General features: G+C 42.1%; 2 protein-coding genes across 6 annotated transcripts; one reads left to right on the top strand and one right to left on the bottom strand.

Moving 5' to 3' along the window:
* Nucleotides 1-19: 19 nt before the first annotated feature.
* numa1 (nuclear mitotic apparatus protein 1) lies at nucleotides 20-13,312 on the top strand. Of its 3 annotated transcripts, none has more exons than XM_085915668.1 (24): nucleotides 20-182; nucleotides 296-360; nucleotides 431-519; nucleotides 621-691; nucleotides 1,654-1,742; nucleotides 2,021-2,095; nucleotides 2,203-2,296; nucleotides 2,386-2,545; nucleotides 2,780-2,919; nucleotides 3,056-3,167; nucleotides 3,831-3,948; nucleotides 4,080-4,220; nucleotides 4,490-4,603; nucleotides 4,682-7,687; nucleotides 7,767-7,976; nucleotides 8,398-8,585; nucleotides 8,713-8,850; nucleotides 8,955-9,060; nucleotides 9,207-9,405; nucleotides 9,504-9,613; nucleotides 10,236-10,529; nucleotides 10,749-10,850; nucleotides 11,041-11,343; nucleotides 11,724-13,312. In XM_085915668.1, exons 2-24 carry the CDS (start codon nucleotides 319-321, stop codon nucleotides 11,745-11,747), a joined length of 5,925 nt encoding a protein of 1,974 aa, XP_085771794.1. In that variant the 5' UTR covers nucleotides 20-182; nucleotides 296-318; the 3' UTR covers nucleotides 11,748-13,312. The 3 variants fall into 3 exon arrangements, with proteins under 3 accessions (XP_085771794.1, XP_085771792.1, XP_085771793.1); XM_085915666.1 differs by having other exon boundaries at nucleotides 9,477-9,613; XM_085915667.1 differs by having other exon boundaries at nucleotides 20-360; nucleotides 9,477-9,613.
* On the bottom strand, nucleotides 11,698-17,719 carry naalad2 (N-acetylated alpha-linked acidic dipeptidase 2). Of its 3 annotated transcripts, XM_085915673.1 has the most exons (20): nucleotides 17,566-17,719; nucleotides 16,894-17,002; nucleotides 16,636-16,822; nucleotides 16,400-16,501; nucleotides 16,197-16,322; nucleotides 15,851-15,931; nucleotides 15,211-15,316; nucleotides 15,034-15,127; nucleotides 14,864-14,959; nucleotides 14,458-14,543; nucleotides 14,000-14,119; nucleotides 13,848-13,930; nucleotides 13,695-13,758; nucleotides 13,500-13,567; nucleotides 13,348-13,439; nucleotides 13,137-13,227; nucleotides 12,649-12,913; nucleotides 12,489-12,570; nucleotides 12,267-12,359; nucleotides 11,698-12,177 (listed from the first exon to the last, which is right to left on the bottom strand). In XM_085915673.1, exons 1-20 carry the CDS (start codon nucleotides 17,645-17,647, stop codon nucleotides 11,988-11,990), a joined length of 2,217 nt encoding a protein of 738 aa, XP_085771799.1. In that variant the 5' UTR covers nucleotides 17,648-17,719; the 3' UTR covers nucleotides 11,698-11,987. The 3 variants fall into 3 exon arrangements, with proteins under 3 accessions (XP_085771799.1, XP_085771798.1, XP_085771800.1); XM_085915672.1 differs by having other exon boundaries at nucleotides 11,698-12,359; XM_085915674.1 differs by having other exon boundaries at nucleotides 11,698-12,359; nucleotides 16,636-16,793; nucleotides 17,566-17,671.
* Between the last annotated feature and the right edge of the window lie 854 nt (nucleotides 17,720-18,573).

Below are 18,573 nucleotides of genomic sequence, written 5' to 3'. Positions count from 1 at the left end.
TCGCCCATGCGAAAAATGATTGGTTGGTTTAATCTAGATGTGCGTGTTTTGAAATGTTCGACGAGGTCATAAGACCGTTGATCTCAGACCAGTACATGTTGTCAGAATTAGTCGTCAACGATTTAACAATTTGATGATTGCGGTAAATCGGGCGTAACAACAGCTTTTCTCCTGCACGTACGGTACTGTTGAACGGAGATTTTTACGTTTATCATTTCTAACACTTCTGTCGTGGATTTATGCCTGTGCGATTTCTTTCAAGACACCAAGTGTAAATATTGTGTTTTCCTCCCAGCTGGGTTGAAAGGCTCAATCGAAATGGCACTCATGAATCTGGGCGTTAAGGCTCTACTTGGCTGGGTAAGTAAACGCTACCGTGGCTTGTAGTATTTTAAATGTTGACCTAACTTCGTCCATGCTGTGTTTGCAGATAAGTAATCTCACATTGCCCCACCGAGAGATAAAAAACATCGAAGAGTTACAGAATGGAGAGTTGCTGCTTCATGTTGTTTATCAAATGTGAGGGCTGAACATTAACAATGACGTTTATTCAAGACAGCCTCGAATGATTACTCTTGTTTTCCCTACTTTTCCCCACTCCCTGCTTTTTTCCACCACAGGAAAAAGGAACAACCTCCTTCAATAACATCAACGAGAGAACGTTTTAAAGCCATCGCAGAATTTGTGGAGAGTGAGTTTCTGACGTAAATATCTGTGGGCTTGTTTTTTTTTTTCTCCCTCGGATATGTATTGTTCTATTCAGTACATACTTTGATCAGAATCGGGAGACAGACCGAAAGAAATAGGCAGGTCGGTAAAGTGTGTCCCATTACTTTGGGTGTTGCCCAACCCTTAATAAGCCACTCGCACATCCAATCTGCGCATGCGTAAGAATCAATTGTTCAAAAATGGCTATCAAACATTCATCAGTTTTGTATCATACTTTATATGCAAGCACTTGGCTTTGAGTCTGAAATGAAAAATCGAAAGGTGCAGGAGAGAACGTTTTAAAGCCATTGTTGAATTTGTAGAAAGTGAGTTTTTACATTACGACTGGGCTCCCCCCCCCCCCCCCACCCCCCCCACCATCTCAGTGGGCTAGTAGTAGAGTGTCCGCCCTGAGACTGGAAGGTTGTGGGTTCAAACCCCGGCTGGGTCATACCAAAGACTGTAAAAATGGAATCCATTGCCTCCCTGCTTGGCACTCAGCATTAAGGGTTGGAATTGGGGGGTTAGATCACCAAATGATTCCCGGGCACGGCACCGCTCCTGCTCACTGCTCCCCTCTCCCACAGTGGTTGAACCAAAATCACATGAGGATGGGTTAAATGCAGAGGACAAATTTCACCACACCCAGATGTGTGTGTGACGATGATCAATGGGACTTTAACTTTTGGGACTTTAACGATACGTATTGTTCTATTCAGTACATTCCAATGATGCACTTTGTGCGGGATTGAACTGCTTGAATGAAATGTTTAGTCTTGAACATTAGTGTACAAGAAACACCATTGCAAAGCATCGTAAAGCTACGTTCAGTTTCATTCTTCACAGTTTCTTTTTCATTTGCACCTTCTGACAGAACACTATATTTCAATGTCTTATCTCATGTGGAAAAACAATATTTCAACTTAATGTTTTGTGGTTGGACAGAGGTTTGCAGATTCAGCGCCACCCAAAGTTGTTCATTATCCTGGGACAGCATAAATAATGGAATCAACTTGACTTTGGAAATAGCGAAGGTACACACATGTTGACAAAGTTGTTTTGCATCCTATGTACATAAGTTATATTGTGGCAGGCCGGTATTGTCTTTTTCCATTGTCACTTGTGTTTATAACTCACTGGTTGGCAGTCAGAGATTAAAAATGTGCTTCTGCCACAATAATATTGCCATCTTCCATTGTTTTTAGTCTGTGTTGGAATAAACTGTCTCCTGAACATAGTGGTCAAGAACAATGACATGCTTCTATTGTTTTCTACACGAGGTAATGGGAAATGTCTGGCCTGCTCTTTTTAGGTGTTGTTGTTGCTGGTTTACCATGACATGATGAGTGAACGGTGCACACTTGAAACCTTAGACTGTGAGGTGGAGGTAAGCGGGCACAATTATTTTTGCTGAAACTATGAAAATACTATGCTGCTTTAATGTTTTTTTTCATTCTGTGCCATTGTAACAATATTTCCATTCCTGCTTGTCAGAGGGAGATTGCAAATCTGACTGTTTCTTATGTGATGGAGAGTGAGGGCAGAGTTTATCTGAGTAGTGGTCTCGATGCCTACTTGGCAAGGCAATGTGAGTCTCATATCCAATCCTGCATTTCACTCATGTATCTGCTTTCAGGCTTTTGAATGCTGATTGAAATGTTTGACTTCATCCTTCAGATTTGCCTGTGACTCCTGAAATATTCGCTCGAACGACAAGCACCTCTTCTTCCAGTTTATCGACAGCATCGACACTCTCAGATGAAGACTCCCCGGTGTTCCATCGCACAAAGAAAATTGTGTTTGTCGATATGCACACTGTGGCATCATCTTCTTCCAGGTATCATTTTCTAATATTAATTGTATATTTCTGGCATTGGTCCTGCTTTTGGTCAATGTTTAGAAGTTTTTAAGATGCTCGGAGGTTGGCCATTTGTTGTTTACAAAACATCTCATTGGTTTGACTCAAATACTTAACTGTACAAAAAAAAAGACCTTGACACCTATGTGAGTTAATTAGATTTAAAGCATTGTTAAATATTTATTCATTTTGCTTGAATATTTATTTCCCCAGCAAATCTCCTCTTCAAGATATAATGAACACTCCCAAATTCCAGTTGAGGAAGATTCAGCGGGAGTTGATCAGAGAGCGAGATTATAGGGATGGACTGGAGAAGGAGCTCGCTGGGAAAATTAGCCTCATTGCACAAAGCGGTACTCAATTTACATATGTTTTTGTGTTGTATTTATGATGATTGACAAATGATATAGAAAATAAAAGGTTCACACAGATTATATTGCATGCCTTGCCTTTAATGTTTTTGTTTTCTTCTTTTTATGTTTTCTTTAGAATCTCACATTAACCAGCTGCGTTATCATCTGGACAAGATGAAAAGCGAACAAACAGCTAATGAGCTCAGCACCAGGGAACAAATCAATGAACTTGAAACCAAGAATAACTTGTAAGACCAACTCGTATCAATATCAGATCTCTTTGTGTGTCTTGACATGTGAAGAAGTTGACATTGTTAGGCTACGGATTTTAGCAATTGATCTCACTCCAAATTGCGATCAACACTTAACACAAGTTGCTATGTCCCAGTCCCAACTGGCGCACCTAACAATTTTGGGAGTTCGTTCTGCCAAAGAGACCAGTTGATCAATCAGACCAAATTTACCAATTGTTTATTCCTGACAAAGCGAACTAATACAGGCCTGGGTCCCGGGTCCCTCACACTAAAACACGTGCGTTTTTGTGACCACCAAAAGACGACACATTCTTCCGGGTTGCCCAGTTTTAAAGAAACACAATATGAATATTAAAACATGCTAAACATTGTGTGATGATTGGTCGATGGCTATCTCCTCCCCGTCGAGGTGTTATCGCTGTGGTCAGGCGGTTGGGTTTTTTCCTCTCGAAGCCCGACCACCTGGACGTGGTGTTGTTCTTTGTTATCGTTTCTCACCGACCTTGAGGTGTTATTGTCCGGTACTCCCTGTCTGGGCCTGTTCCACAACACTTTGAAGAAAACAAGCTCATGTACTGTGCCTGCACATTCTTCACCACCCACCAATTCACACGAGCACTCCAATACTAGATAGATTTCCACATTTCTTTCTTTCAGGTTACAGCAGCGACTCAACGAGCTCCTAAAAGAAAACAAAGAGGGTAAAAGTTGCTTTTTGCTGATGGAACGAAAAGTGAATGAACTTGAAGAGGAAAACGGCGTCCTTTTGTCACAGGTATTAAACACTTGCTCAAAGCTTGTGAGAGGCACTCTGTTCTCAACTACATTTTTCGTGGTCATTTTGTAAAATGTCCATGTATGTATAAAATATACATGGCCATTGGTCACATTTATACATTTCCTCAGATGCATACAGTGCGTGCGCAGCTGTCTGTGTGTCAAGCTGAAGTTGTCAGGGTGACAGAAAGCCAAGTGTCTCTTCAAAAGGAGTGGAGAACCAAAGAGGACTACTTAAACTCTGAACTCAGTCAAGCCACAGCACAAAAGGTAGGGAGGGGTGTTTCATACAATGATTAGCACATGCCAAAATATTCTTTTTTTTGAGAATCCATCACAGTTCGCATAGTTAATCACAATCACAATATTTAGTGAATAATTTGCAATTACAGGTAGATTGGTTTCCAAAAAACGTTCAGCACCCAATCACAATTGCATAAACTTTGAATTAATGTATCTTGGCCCTGAAGTCTTTATAGAAGAACCCCTTATCTAGTCTGTGCGGTACAATTTTTATCTTAATTCCTTTTTCATTACAGGAGCTCCTGACTGAACAAATTCAGATACTCCAGGGAAAGATTTCATGTTTGGAAGAAGAAATTAGAGCAGCCACAAACCAAGATATAGGCGAAAACATGGGGCCAGTTATTGAGGTAAAGTATTATGAAGTTAATGTGTTGTACATTGTTTATTTTGTAAAATTATTTGCTTAATTCTTTTTAAATTGTCAGAGAGATGAGCTGGATTGTGAAATTGTCCGCTTAAAGAATGAGCTGGACAGCACATTTTGCTGCTTGAAGAAGGCCGAGGCCAACGTGGAGGCCAAAACGCAGCAGCTTTCTGACTTTGAGCAAAAAATCGCCCAACAGAAAGAACAACTGGAGCAACAAAAACTGCACATTAAAGATATTGTTCAGGCCAAGGATCAGATCTTGATGGAGCTGCAAAAGGAAATCTCTGAGCAGAGAGCAGCCCTTCAGAAAGAGATTGATCATCTTAAATTTCAGCTCAAGCAAGTGGAGGAGCAGAAAGCCCAGCAGATTAGTGAGCTACAGAAGCTTATTGCTGCTTTACAACAAGAACTGGACGCCTTTAGGGAATCTAGTCGAGAAAAGGAACAGCTCCTTGATCCGACCAAACAAAAAGTGAAAGAGCTTGAAACCAAGTTTCACGATCTAACGTCACTCTTGGTGGATAAAGATAATCAAATTAACATTCTCAAGGAAGAAGTTAACGTTTTTACAATTGAAACTATGAAAACTAAAATTGAAATTGAAACCAAAGACCAACTGCTGTCCCAGCTACATCTGGAGAGTTCTAACCAGCAATACATTCTCCAGAATCAAATCCAGACTTTGACGGTTAAAGTTGAAAACCTTGGTTTGACTGTCCAACGCGCTGAACAGGAAGTCCAACTTAAACGTGATCTTTTGGCTCAAACCAAACAAGAGTATATCAAGGAGAAGGCTGTACTTCAGCAACAGATTGCAACCAGTGAGGAGGTGACTTGCAGGCTTCGCTCAGAGATCGATGACAAAATGAAGCAACTTGTCAGCTTACAGAAGGACACTTCCAAACAGTCTGAAATCCTCCATGAGCAGATGAATCATCTTAAAAGTCAAGTTGAAAGCCTCACTAACTCTTTGACAAAGGCTGAAGACAATGTCAAATCTCTGCAGGAGCTTCTGGTGAAGCAGGAGCTGGAAAGTGCTGGTCAAAAAGACCTTATGCAGCAGCAACTGATTGCTTCTGAAGAGAGTGTGAGGACAATGCAGGTGGAGATCCAGACCAAGGAGGACCATATCACTTTACTAAATCAGCAGTTTTCAAAGAATTCGGAACGTCTTCACCAAGACATCCAAAGTTTGGAGGAACAGATAAAAAGCCTCAGTTTATCCTTGAAGAACGCTGAAGGGAATCTGAAATCCAAGGAGATTCTTTTTGCTGAGCAGCATTTACAGAGTACCCTGCAAATCGAGGCACTGCAGACACAGATGGTTTCTTCTCAGCAAGAAGTGAGCAGACTGATTTCACAACTTCATGACAAAGAGGAGCAGCTCAGTCTGCTCGTGAATACGAGCTCTGAGCAATCTGAATTGCTTGAAAAGAAGATTAATGGTCTGGAAAAACAACTGGAGAGTGTGAATGATTCTCTCCAAATGACCAAGGACCAAGTGAAGGCCAAGCAAGATTTAATTGCCAAGCTGGAGAAAGAGAATTCTTTTCACACAGAGACACTCAAAAAGGACAATATGGAGCTTTTGGAGGAGGTCAAACAACTCAAGGAGGAACTCCAAACCAAAGAAAGCCAGTTTGACCTATTTAAGGTCAAGAGCAGCGAGCAGTCTGAGGTGCTGAAGAACGAGATTGAGGCTCTTAAGAACCAAATAAAAAAGCTAACAGAACATCTTCAGGCCCAGTTGGCTGTGATAACTGCACAGGAGCAGGAATGTGCTCACCAGAAAGAGCTTCTGCAAAATCAGCAGTCTGCGTCAGAGGCTGAGATAAGAAAAATGACGGCGGAGATCCAAGTTGGAGAGGAACGCATCATGCAATTGAATGCCAACTCTGAGGAGTCTGACTTGCTTGGTCAAGAAGTGCAATCTTTAAAGGAAAAAGTACAGTCTCTTGAGGTTTTTCTCAGAAAGGCTGAAGAAGATGTTCAATCTAAAAATGAATTCTTGAATCAGCAGAAGATAGAAATAGACATAAATCTTCAGGAGAAGCACCAAAAAGATGAGCTACAAGAGAAACAGATTTCCTCCTTTGAAAAAGAGGTCCTTAAACTCCAAGAATGTTGCGATGAGAAGCAAACACTCCTCATCAAGGCTGAAGAGCAATTTGACATAATCAAGTCTGAGTTGGTTGCCGTCAAAACACAATCGGACGAGAAGGACCACATCCTCGACACCCTCAGCGCTGAGGTTGCCGCCCAAGCGAAGTTGCTTGAAAAATCAAAACAAGAAGCTCAGGACAATGCCAACATGCTTGTTAAGATCCAGGAAGAAGCATTCCAACAAAACATTGCACTTAAGCTTGAGGTAGACAACCTTAAGATACAGTTGGAAGTTATTACCAAAGAACTTCAATACAAAGGCCAAGAGTTCCTTCAAAGCAATCAAGGATCTGCGGTGCTGATAGAGAATCTGAAGATGCAGCTGTCTGCATCACAGGCAGAGGTGAGCAAGATGAAGGTGGAGATGCAAGCTCAAGAGGAATATGTCATGCAATTGAAAGACGCTAAGTTTGCGCAGTTGGACTTGGATGTTCAATTTAAGAGTGATCAACAGCAGGAAGAAGCTGACAGAACCCTACAGAAGGACGAGCTCCTACAAAAACAAATTTCGTTTGAAGAGGAAATTGTGAACCTCAAAGCACGTAATGATGAGAAGCAGGAACTCCTCAATCGGGCTGAAAAGAAACTTGACGTGCTCCAGGCTGAGTTGGTTGCCATGAAAACCATAACGGCCGAAAAGGATAAAGACCAGAAAACTCTGGAGAAAGAAGTGGCTATGCTGATCTTGGAGAAGGAGAGACTTGTTCAGACCAAGCAGGCCACAGAAAGAGACAACTTGGCCTCACTTAAAATAGAGAGAGTGCTCAAGGAAGAGCTTGAATCGATGAAAATGGAAAAAGCTCTGCTGTTAAAAGAAATGGAAAGAAAACAGTGGATCAAGAAGGATTTGCAGGAGCAACTTGTGGCGAAAACAGAGGCTGTGGAACACTACAAAGCTCAGGTAGGTGTGAAGTCTGGTCGACATGCATTCATTGGTACTTTTCTGTTCGGCGACTATAACATAACCTCAAATGTCGTAGATGGAAAAGGCTGTGAGTCATTACAATGACAAGAAGCAGCTTCTCCAGAAGAGCCAAGAGGAAGTGGCCAAGCTGAAGCACGCCCTGGAAGTAAAAGAGCGGGAAGTGAACGCCAGTGGTACGGAAATCAAATTGATCCAGCTGCAATTGGAAAAGGCTCAAAGCAAGGAAAAGGACATGCTGAGCAAGCTGGCCCGTTTGGAGGCACAGGTTGGTTTTGACATTAAAGAAAGATAATGGTAGTTTGAATCACAATTGCAATGTTGAGAAGGGGAAAAAAAATCACTTTTCGATTATTTTCCCCAAATGGTAGTGCGAATGCAGTGTCCTCATTAAGGTTATGTGGCATGCTGCAGGAACTGTCGCTTTTCTCATTTTCACTGACCTACTTCAGGATTGATGTCAGTGCCATTGCTTCATTTGATTACTTACAAAACCAGCTTGGCTTCATTACACCATTACGATGGCCATGTCACTGAATGTGTCTCTGTTACAAAGCTGTGTGTGACCAGAGTGCACATTTAGTTGTGTCAGTGACCTCTCTGATCTCTGAAATGAGCGCCTTTGCTGTAAACAAAACAAAATGAAGCATGTTTCAAGTTCTCCTTTTCTCACTTGTGCTTGTGCTCAGGTGGCATTTTCTGACCTCAACCTGCACTCACACAATCAAATCCCCGACCGTCAAGGAGAAACATCGGAGATGTGTTACCTGGAACTTCCAGACTTGCACTCAAATGTTCACAAAATGGAGCCAAAGAGAATGATGAGCTCAGACAGTCTGGACCAAAGCTCCCTCGAAGACTCGCTGAACAGCACAAGGTTAAATTTTTTGCGATGTATAAAGTGAACTAAAATTCATCAAAGGGAAAAAATTGACAAAATCATCTGTGACAGCAATTATGTGAAGCTAAATTTAATTGGTGTGATTTGTCCTTCAATTTGATAGGAAGCTTTTGGGGCCTGGTGAATCGAGCACGCCGCTTTTCCGTAGTTCGGAAAGACTGGCAGCCAAACGTCGTGGTCTGAAGGCAGAGTCACTGGAAACTCTTTATTTTACACCAATAAATACAAGACACGTCCACAGGTACTAAACGGCAGCCAATACAGATTTTCAGTTTTACCTCGGTCTGCTACTTGCCTGGTGATGTAAACAAACAAAGACGACTAAGTATCGATATTCTCCACTAGAGCAACAACGGAAATCAAAACAGAAATGGATCTCCCCTGCTTAAACCCATCGTCGTCTGTCAAAAGACGGCGGACGACACAGGTTATAAACATAACCATGACAAAGGTAAGTGAAACTTGTTGACATGATTCAGAACTTTGTTTATATTTGACCAACCGGCATTTCTTCAACCGCATGTTACTCCTATCAAGGGTGTGAAAACTTTCTTCTTGAAGCATTGTATGGTAAACTCCTATTGGACTCCTCTGCAGAAAACTCCAGGTGGCGTTGGACATGATGAGACGTTCTATAGCCTGGCTTCAGCTCAATCGCAGCCCAACCTCTCCGGTGCCTGTGGCGCACGCCCTGCGTTCATAGACCTCCCCGACACGCCAGCAAAAATGACCGGAGCTGTCAGCGACCAGCTCAGCAGTCTTCCTGGTTATCGGCGGAGCACGATCCTTTCGCAGAGTAAGTTTGAACCGAGCAGTGCCACAGCAGAAATTTACCCCAAAAATATTTGAAGTATTTGATGTGTTCAGCCACAAGTACGTTTTGCGTCGGGGCAGAGAACGAGCCAGAAGGTGCGCCTGATGATTGGATGAGGATTGCTGAGCTCCAGGCCAGGAACAAAGCCTGCCTTCCTCATCTCAAGAGCAGCTATCCTGTCGAGTTTGAGGTTGGGAGATTCTCAACTTTTGTCGTTATGTTATTTGAGAGTGAAATGTTCTACCCAAATTTTGAATTGCCAGTTTATTTTATTTTTTTTACATCTTTATTACTTTTATCAGTTCAACATCTTTTCTGATGACTGAGGATTTTCTATCAATAAGACAATTTTGACTCTGGAAACCATCCATCTTCTGAACCGGTTTGTCCGCACGGGGTCACGGGCGTGCTGGAGCCTATCCCAGCCGTCATCGGGCAGTAGGCGGGGGACACCCTGAACCGGTTGCCAGCCAATCGCAGGGCACACAGAGACGAACAACCATCCGCACTCGCATACCTAGGGACAATTTAGTCTTCAATCGGCCTACCAAGCATGTTTTTGGGATGTGGGAGGAAACCGGAGTGCCCTGAGAAAACCCACGCGGACACGGGGAGAACATGCAAACTCCACACAAGGAGGGCCGGAGGTGGACTCCAACCCGCACCCTCCTAACTGTGAGGCGGACGTGCTACCCAGCGCGCCACCGAGCTGCCTACTCTGGAAACCAGTTTCCATAAAAATACTGAATTTTAAACAACTCAAGTTGCAATGCCAGTTTATGTTACCAATTGGAACCCTTTGCTCCCTTTAGACTGGCTTTAAGACCGCGCTAATGTTCACCGACGAAGATGTCCGCACTGGTGACCCAACAGAGACCATTCGTCGAGCATCCGTCATGCCGGGCCAGCTGCAAGAATCCGTCGCTTCCCATCGCCTCTCCCTTGCAGCGCCACACTCAAGTAGCACATCCAGCGTCCGCTCTCACCGTCTGTCCTTGATGGCGGGCAACCCATCATCGAAATCGATTAGCTCATCTCAGCTGAAAAGCCCGAGATTCTCAAAGAGGTCTGCGTCCACGTTGTCTGTTACTCAGACTTCACCCAAGGTTGGTCTGTTTGTCATATTGGCGAATCAAAGATTGTTTGGATTTAAGATGCTTTTATTTTTTTCCTTTTCTTTTCAACCATAATTAATGATTTTATTTTCTAAAACCTTTATTTTCCAGGAAAAATGCCTTTATTTTTTAAATCACTTTATTTTTTTGACCTTTTGCTTTTTAACCTTAATAAATTATTTATTACTTTCTAAAACATTTATTTGCCAGAAAAAAATGAAAGCCACCTGTTTCCCCCGTCCCCTCACTCCTAAAAACAAGAATATGGACAGCAGATCCACCAACTCAAACCTTCAGCCCACCCTTAGCCCGGTGAGTTTGAAAAACTCCTTATGTCATAAGAAATTAATCCTTTGTAAGCAGCAATTACGGAAGATTCCACCATCAGAAATTACTCGTACGAATTTACTCACTTTCCTTGTGAAACACATTTCAAAATGTGACAGAAAGGTTTCAAACAGGAAACTGTCAGCTAATCAGACTTCTTCTTTTATCTTCTCAGGTTGACCGCAGGCAGTCCATGATGTTCACCATCGACAACACCCCTAAGAACAGCAGCAACTACCTCAAAAGAGGCCTTAATAAACTTCGTAGCTCCACCCGCAAGTCACCAGGCAAAACCTCCAAGAAATCTCCCGCGAAGACCGCGCACAAAGAAAATAAACAGGCCGCCACTCCTCGTGCTGCAGCGAGTCGAGCGGGCCGAGTTGGAAGCTTCAAGTCACCCCAAGTCGTCTCCAAAGAAAACAAGAAGAACTCTCAAACTTTTGGCAAGTCTTCACGGTTGACGGAAAGCGCTCATAAGGTAAGAACATGCTCTTTGATGTAGAGATGGATAAAGAAATTCCTAGCTACTCAGTGATTTTATCTGGCTCACCATTTACATTCAAATCCTGGAAGTGTTTTTGGTGTTTATGGTGAATCCTAATCCTCTTTTCGGGAATGAATCTGTCAATTACAAAAATCTTCCTGGAAGAATGACAAGGTCTATGATCAATGAAAATGATTTACTTGCTGCTTTTAGTTTCTTGTATTTGTTTGTGGCATCTGGTGGTTGGCTCACAATAAGAAACTCTGGTTATCAAGTTATTGGGTGTAGATGCTTCTTACATGATCGTGCTAATTAAATTTTGTGCTAATATTTTTTTCTGCGTTCTAATCTTTTTTTATTTTTTTATCCTACAGGTGAAGAGGAGGATGTTGAATTGATGAAAAACTCACAAGTGTTCAGTTGAATTTTTATTCTATGCACTTTTAATTTTTGACCACTACCTTCTTGTAATGGTTCTTACTGTATTGTCGTATTACTTGTACAGTATAATTCTTTACGTAAAGCTTTTAAACATTACAAATGCATCCGTTGATTACATTTTCAGTGAGTCCCATCCTTTATTAAGTCAAGGCACATTGTTTGAAAAAGTCGCTAGCTCATCTTATCTCATGTGTGCATCATCCAGGCGGTTCAAGTGTCATGGCAGCAGCATGGACTGTGAATGCTGCTATGCTAATTTGTCGTTTAACTTCATTCCAAGCCTTTTCTTGGTTCCCTGAGCGATCAATGTCAAACAATGCGTCATAGATCCCGGGGAAAGACTCTCCTGCATATTTATTATGGCTGCTTGGAGCAAATACCACATGCCTGGAAAACAGGTGGGATTAGCGAGCATCAAAATACAGATTGTCAATGAGTGAGCGTGAAGGGCAGGCAGTTGAGTTTGAGTGTAATACCTGTAGAATGGTCTTCCAGGTAAACCCAGGGGGTCTATAAAGGCTCTCTCCAGATACATGAGCTGATCGTTCATTTTTCGTATCTGTAGAGGACTGAGAAAAATATACATCTGAGTGTAAATGAAAGTTGTGTCGGACCTTTACTCACTTGAGAGCCCAACTTTCTCAAGTGTTCTTACGAACATTTTAGTCAACGTTAGGACAAACAAATTGTCTTCTTACTCTGCTCTGCTGATGTGTTGTAGGCGCTCGTGGAACTTCCTTGCTGCAATGGTAAAATTTTCAACCGCTGAAAACAAGGAGTCTGCGGGAAAAATAAGGAAAACAAGCTGATCATAACAAAAATATGATTTGGAGCACTTTTTACTGATTTATGGCTTACCAAAAGACACCTCGTATGTATGCATCTCCTTGAGATGTGTTTGTGCGATCTCCGCAATGCTGTGTGCGTACTTGTCGAGGGAGATTGCATACTGGTTGGCATCAAGAGGGATGATTTGGGAATCCGCCAGGAGGAAGACGAGCCCGCCTCTCACTTGAGCCACAGCCCGAAGCCTCGTGAAGGAAGGGTCATAAAACTTCTCCACAAGCTCGAATGTTTCATAAACCGTGTGATAGACTGGATAATTGCTGTATCGCTCGATTTTCTACACACACACACACACACACGCACACATTAAATACAATGCAACTTGTATAGATGTGGTCAATTTTGTGGCGTTTTCCTCAAAAATGTCATGTGCAATGTCCGAAATACCCAAAGGCAACGGACCAAAGCCAGTGTGTGGAAAAATTTCTTTTCAGTGTGTAAGTATTATATGGAAAATACTCCTGAATTTACAAAGTAAATTCCAGTCAAGAGAATTTTACCCTGTTCTTGGTGTATCTTGCTCTGCCCGCTGCAATTCCCAGACGAACATAATAGGCTTCGAAATCACTTCCCGAGCCCAGCTTGCTGATCCTACACAAGAGTGGACCAATAGGTACCTTTCATTGTTTTGATTGATGAGAACAATGACAAAGATGACATGGATAAATTTAATAAACCAAACTTGTCACCTGTGAAGCATTCATAACCTACCGGGGCGCATCACAGTTATTTGTCCAGTTGTCTCTCTTATGCCAACTTTCATACAGGGAAACTCCTTCCTCTCCTTTCTCTGGACTGGCTATCTGCACATATAAATAGCAAAGTGAAAGACTGCTACCAAACATTTGTGTGTTTACATTTACCTGCTTTGTGAGGTCATACACTAGCGTGTGCATAGATGGTGTACAGTCAACCCTGAGCGTGTACATACCTTGAAAAGACAAATGCACAAGTCACCTTCAAAGCAGTCTGTACACTGATTGAAACCTTTATTTGCACTCACACTCTATGCCAGAGTCGCACTCTGTACACTGATTGAAACCTTTATTTGCACTCACCCTCTATGCCAGAGTCGGCATTGATGTAGGCCACGGCTCTCTCCTGAAGTAGTTTAGCATTGTCCTAATAACAAATATGGAGTAGACACTTATATCGATTATATTGTGAGCAGAGCTGTGCTGCTCATTGTGAACAGTAATAAGAAATTCTACCTCTGCCCATTCTGTGGAGCCCAGCAGTCCAAATTCTTCAGCATCCCAGCTGGCAAATATTATTGTTCGTCTAGGCCTCCACCCTGCACGCAAACATTTTCATCTTGATTGATCACTGGCAGAACGCTTGACGCAACGGCAACTGTAAGTACCCTTTCTGAGAAGCTTGCCAGCGCTGCGGACAGTTTCATGGACCAAAGCAGCTCCCGACATGGGATCGATTCCTCCAAAAACCCAAGCGTCCCGGTGTCCGCCCAGAATCACATATCTGTCTAGTCCAACACATGCCACAAATATTATCAGAGGATGCTTTGATCAAAATATAGACTTTTTAAAAACCGAAGTGACTAAAACAGCGGGTACAATTTGATTTTAAGTCCAAGTTACATATGGTTCCTTCCCAACACTTACCAAAATTCCACTGTGTACCAGTGAATGTGTAGCTATGCCCTACTGTCCATTAATAATTCCACATCAACAGCAAGAGTATGTTCAAGTGTATTGCAGCAAGCTTTCGTTTATCCAAACTCATTTTTCTTCGGGGTGTGCAAATAATTGTAAAGTTCTGTAAAAATTATTCATGGTGCACATGGGGTTGGTGTTTTTGTACCTGGCTCTAGAGCTCCTCTTATCCTTCCAATGACATTGTAGATCCTTGTCACCTGATTATTAGTGTAGATGTTCATGCGCACGAACCTAGAACAAGCATAATTACGAGAAGAATGTGATTTTACCAGAAGAAAAAAAAAATAGATCACGAGCTTTTCACTTCTCAATTCAATTTAGTACACATTATTTCCTGCTAGTGGTCTCACAACCACGTGAGAATGGATTCTTCTTCCAAACAAGAGCTCCTTTGTGCTGTATTTGGCAACATGCCACTAGCTTTTTCACCAAAATCCAAACAAAAACAGCAACAAAAGAAAAACCCAAGGAGCAAAACATGCATAGTCGGAGTGAGACAACAAGATGTCCCTGTGAATAAATGGACACATACCATACACACAAGAACTTACTGGCTCTTGAAGTCCTCTGTAAAACCTGGGCCGATTCTGTAGGAGACATTTAAAGCTCCTTTCCAGTCGTTTGGAGAAATTTGTCCCCCCATATTCCTGTTAGATGGGTCATCAATTAATTTCATCAATGTGCATCATTAACTAAGAGGCAAACGAGTGAAATAACTTACTTGAGAAGGTGAAATGCATCATGGTAGCCAATGGGATGCACAGGGATGCTGGGAAGTCCCACTCCATCTTCAGGACGGGATCTGTAGGTATATTCTGCAGTAGATTAGACAGCAGTATGAACAGTTTCAGGCTTGACTGTTACGGAACAAAAACAAAACATATAAATACACACACACCTTTAGCAGGATATCCGGGTGTGAGAGAATCTCCTGCTCCATTCAGGTTCATAACGTTTCCTCTCTGAGCTCCACCACCCGGAAGGTTCCAGCCTTCAGGATATGGCTACCCAAAGCAAAGAATGAAGGAGTTCATATACCCAAAGCAAAGATTGAAGGAGTTCATATAATGCACATTCAAAGCAGAATATTTTGCTCAATGTTTTGTTCAATGTTTTTAATGCAGCCCAGAGCCTGAAAAGCAAAGTTAGCACCTATAAAGTCAAAATGTATTTTCACTCATGGAGGAATGACTTTACCTCCAAGTCGCCAAACCATGAATATGGTGCATGCACACTGGGAAACATTAATACACCCAGTCACCACTTTAATATTTACTAGTAACATTTATTTATAACAGGAACGAATGTCAGTTATTAGAAGCTAGCTATTAGCTAATGCACCAATATGATGACAGATATGGTGTCAACTAACAAAGACACTTGGTTGTAATTTCCCCCCTTATACTTAAGGATTTATACACAAGCAAATAATAAAATAAATTGTACATACATCCACTTTGAGACACTAAAATATTCACCGGAAAGTGTTCATACCGATTTGGACCATCGACTGCACTGCATTGACTTGTGCAAATTACCTTGACTCCATCTGCACTGTAATCAGCTGGATCAGAGTACAAAATAAGTCCCTTTGCACCTGCCAGCATCGCATTCTTCACCTGATGGAGGCAGCAGACACACACACAAGCGCGCACACAGACGTACGCAGGCACACGCACGCACACACACACACACACACACACACACACACACACACACACACACACACACACACTTTACAAGTTTTCAATGAGTGCTTTCATCACAATCCCAAAAGCTGAAATGTATTTCATAGTACTTTTAAGTGATAAATGAACTTTTTCGAAATCTGACCTGCACAACAGCCTGTATAAAAGTGAAGTGCAGAGTGTATGTTTTTCTTACTTTATTGCCCCGGAATATCTTTCCGTATCTGACAATGACAATCTTGCCAGTCACATTAATTCCCATCTGCCTCTCCAACTGGGAAAAGTCTTCGGTGCGGCCGTAGTTGACATACACCAATCCCCCCTGGGCAGAATAAGTGGAAGTGTTTGTTGTATTAGCATGATAACGTTAATGATATATTTTTGTTCGTTTGTTTGCACCTCAGGCTGTCCTTTAGCAGAGAAGGCACTGTAGGGAGGCACAATGTTGGTGACGTTTTTATAACTCTCAGGACTGGGCTCAGCCAAGGAAGTGTTGAAAACCTTTAAAACAGATCGAATCAGGTGAAATGTGACTTGGTATAACAAAAAATAATAGTAACAAAAAACTTTTTTTGAACACATTTTTCTTAGATGGTTGGGAATTGAAAACGAGTGTCTACACAATTGCATATTACCTCATTGCCTTGTCCATCAACTATTGCAATGTAATTGGGCTGTGATACATTTGGGTAGGACAGCAGGACGTCATACGGCACCATCTCTACTGAGTCCAAGCCAAATTCCTGCCACTCTGTTTGAATCTGTTCCGCATATTCCAGGTTCTGCTCTGTGCCTGACAGGTGGGGGAGACGTGTAAATTTCCTTGAAAAGGGAAAAACGTACTTAATCATATTTGTCTTGGAATCATCACCGACAGGATGACAGGATCTTACCTGAGGTGCTCTCTGATCTTGCTAGGATGCATTTCATCCAGAAACTCCCTCATATATTGATTTGAGGCACTCCCTGCATAGTTTGGATGGATGGGTTTTGCTAACCAGCCTGCAGCGTATACATAACAATACATGGCAATTGGTAAATACGTACACTAATTCAAAGTCTCGCAAATGCCTTGAGAACAAATTCATTAACTCTCAAGCTTCTGAGAAGTGTCATGAAAGTCTTCCTTGCAACGCAGTAACCAGCACCATTATGTTGCCTAAAGATTGAACATTGTCAATTCTTTTTGACCATGGCGAGCTTTGATGTGCCACATGGGCGGCAAACCCAACATGAGTTAAAAAAAATCCAATAGGAGTGTCTGAAGGCGTCAAATTAAACCGTGCCGCATAAATGACTCAAACTCATACATCAGACTAAGATTCTATATAAATGTCTACGCAGCAATTGTGAAATGTATCGAAGAGGTCAAAGCGCGTACACGCTCCTCTCTTCCCCTGCAATTTCGAGTAGTGATTCAATATGCACCCACATATGCAAAAATGTCCCGTTTTGTCCATAAAAGGTCTCAATAGCACGCGCGCCCCTTACAATAAAAGTTCTAAATTGCTTGCGCACAGCGTGTGCACATCTGATTTTTTTTCATCTATGTTGGCGTGACTCACCTACGATAAAACCCAAACAAAACAAAGCTGCCACGGCCGAAATCCACCAGATACAGCGAATGGATCTACTACGTTTTGTCATGTTGTCCCACGCTGCACCGTGCGCAAGCTTCCGACAATCCAGACAAGCGCCTCATGCAACCGTGGTCAATGCTCGAATTCCAAATGAAGAGGAGGTGTGGCGATGACAGTCCAGTTTTTCGTCACATACAGAAAATCCCATGAACACTGCGAACGCGTCCCCCTCCCCTCCTAAAGGCTTTGCCAGCATTGTTCGTGGTCGTTTCAATCAATAAATTACAGAGACTTGAGTCAGCATAGGCATAAAAATATAAAACATTTTTGTTCTACGCACAACCAAGGCTTGACATCAACTTTCTTTTTTGCTACACAGCCAGTTCCAGGGCCGTTGGATCATCATCTGGTGGGACGTTCGTGTAACATCTCACTAAAGTAATTGCAAATGTATGCAGTCACAATAATTTCAAACAGCTCTTAACTTTGAATCTAAATTGACAAAAGGTGCCCATTCAACAGTAGTAGACGTGAATCACAACTTCTCTGTAATGTATAATATTATTGAAGTTGTGTTTCTTCCAGACCCGAATAACAATGTGTGTGTGTGTGTGTGTGTGTGTGTGTGTGTGTGTGTGTGTGTGTGTGTGTGTGTGTGTGTGTGCGTATGCGTGCACACAAACCAGAAATTCAATGCGCTAACAACATAGAAAGAAGTTGAGTTATAACTTCATAATCACTTTTCTGATTTACTTGCAAGGTGTGTGTTTGTGTGTGTGGGTTAATGTGTGTGTGTGTGTGTGTGTGTGTGTGTGTGTGTGTGTGTGTGTGTGTGTGTGTGTGTGAGTCCTTACCATATCTCCTTTGAGTTTTTTTTCATCAGCTGTTTCTCTCCCTTTGCAAGAGGTCTAAAAAGCATGAAAAAAGCATGATAGCTCAGCAGTATAAAGTTAGGATCATCTTCACTTTTTTTCCAAGCTGTTCATTGAGTCC

The sequence above is a fragment of the Syngnathus leptorhynchus genome, chromosome 7 (genome assembly GCF_054491065.1).
Source record: "Syngnathus leptorhynchus isolate UIUO chromosome 7, UIUO_Slep, whole genome shotgun sequence".
Lineage (NCBI taxonomy): Eukaryota > Metazoa > Chordata > Actinopteri > Syngnathiformes > Syngnathidae > Syngnathus > Syngnathus leptorhynchus.
The sequence above is the reverse complement of the archived record's forward strand: the minus strand, read 5'-3'. Positions and strand labels throughout refer to the sequence as shown.

What these genes read in the sequence shown, in the direction of transcription:
- naalad2 (XM_085915672.1), bottom strand. Translation starts at nt 17,647, where the DNA reads ATGACAAAACGTAGTAGATCCATTCGCTGTATCTGGTGGATTTCGGCC. An exon ending in TTGATGGACAAGGCAATGAG is followed by an intron (nt 16,502 to 16,635) that starts GTAATATGCAAT and finishes TCTGTTTTAAAG; the next exon opens with GTTTTCAACACTTCCTTGGC. An exon ending in GCTCCACAGAATGGGCAGAG is followed by an intron (nt 13,759 to 13,847) that starts GTAGAATTTCTT and finishes ATTTGTTATTAG; the next exon opens with GACAATGCTAAACTACTTCA.
- numa1 (XM_085915666.1), top strand. Translation starts at nt 319, where the DNA reads ATGGCACTCATGAATCTGGGCGTTAAGGCTCTACTTGGCTGG. An exon ending in CATCGCAGAATTTGTGGAGA is followed by an intron (nt 692 to 1,653) that starts GTGAGTTTCTGA and finishes GTGGTTGGACAG; the next exon opens with AGGTTTGCAGATTCAGCGCC. An exon ending in TGGCCCGTTTGGAGGCACAG is followed by an intron (nt 7,977 to 8,397) that starts GTTGGTTTTGAC and finishes GCTTGTGCTCAG; the next exon opens with GTGGCATTTTCTGACCTCAA.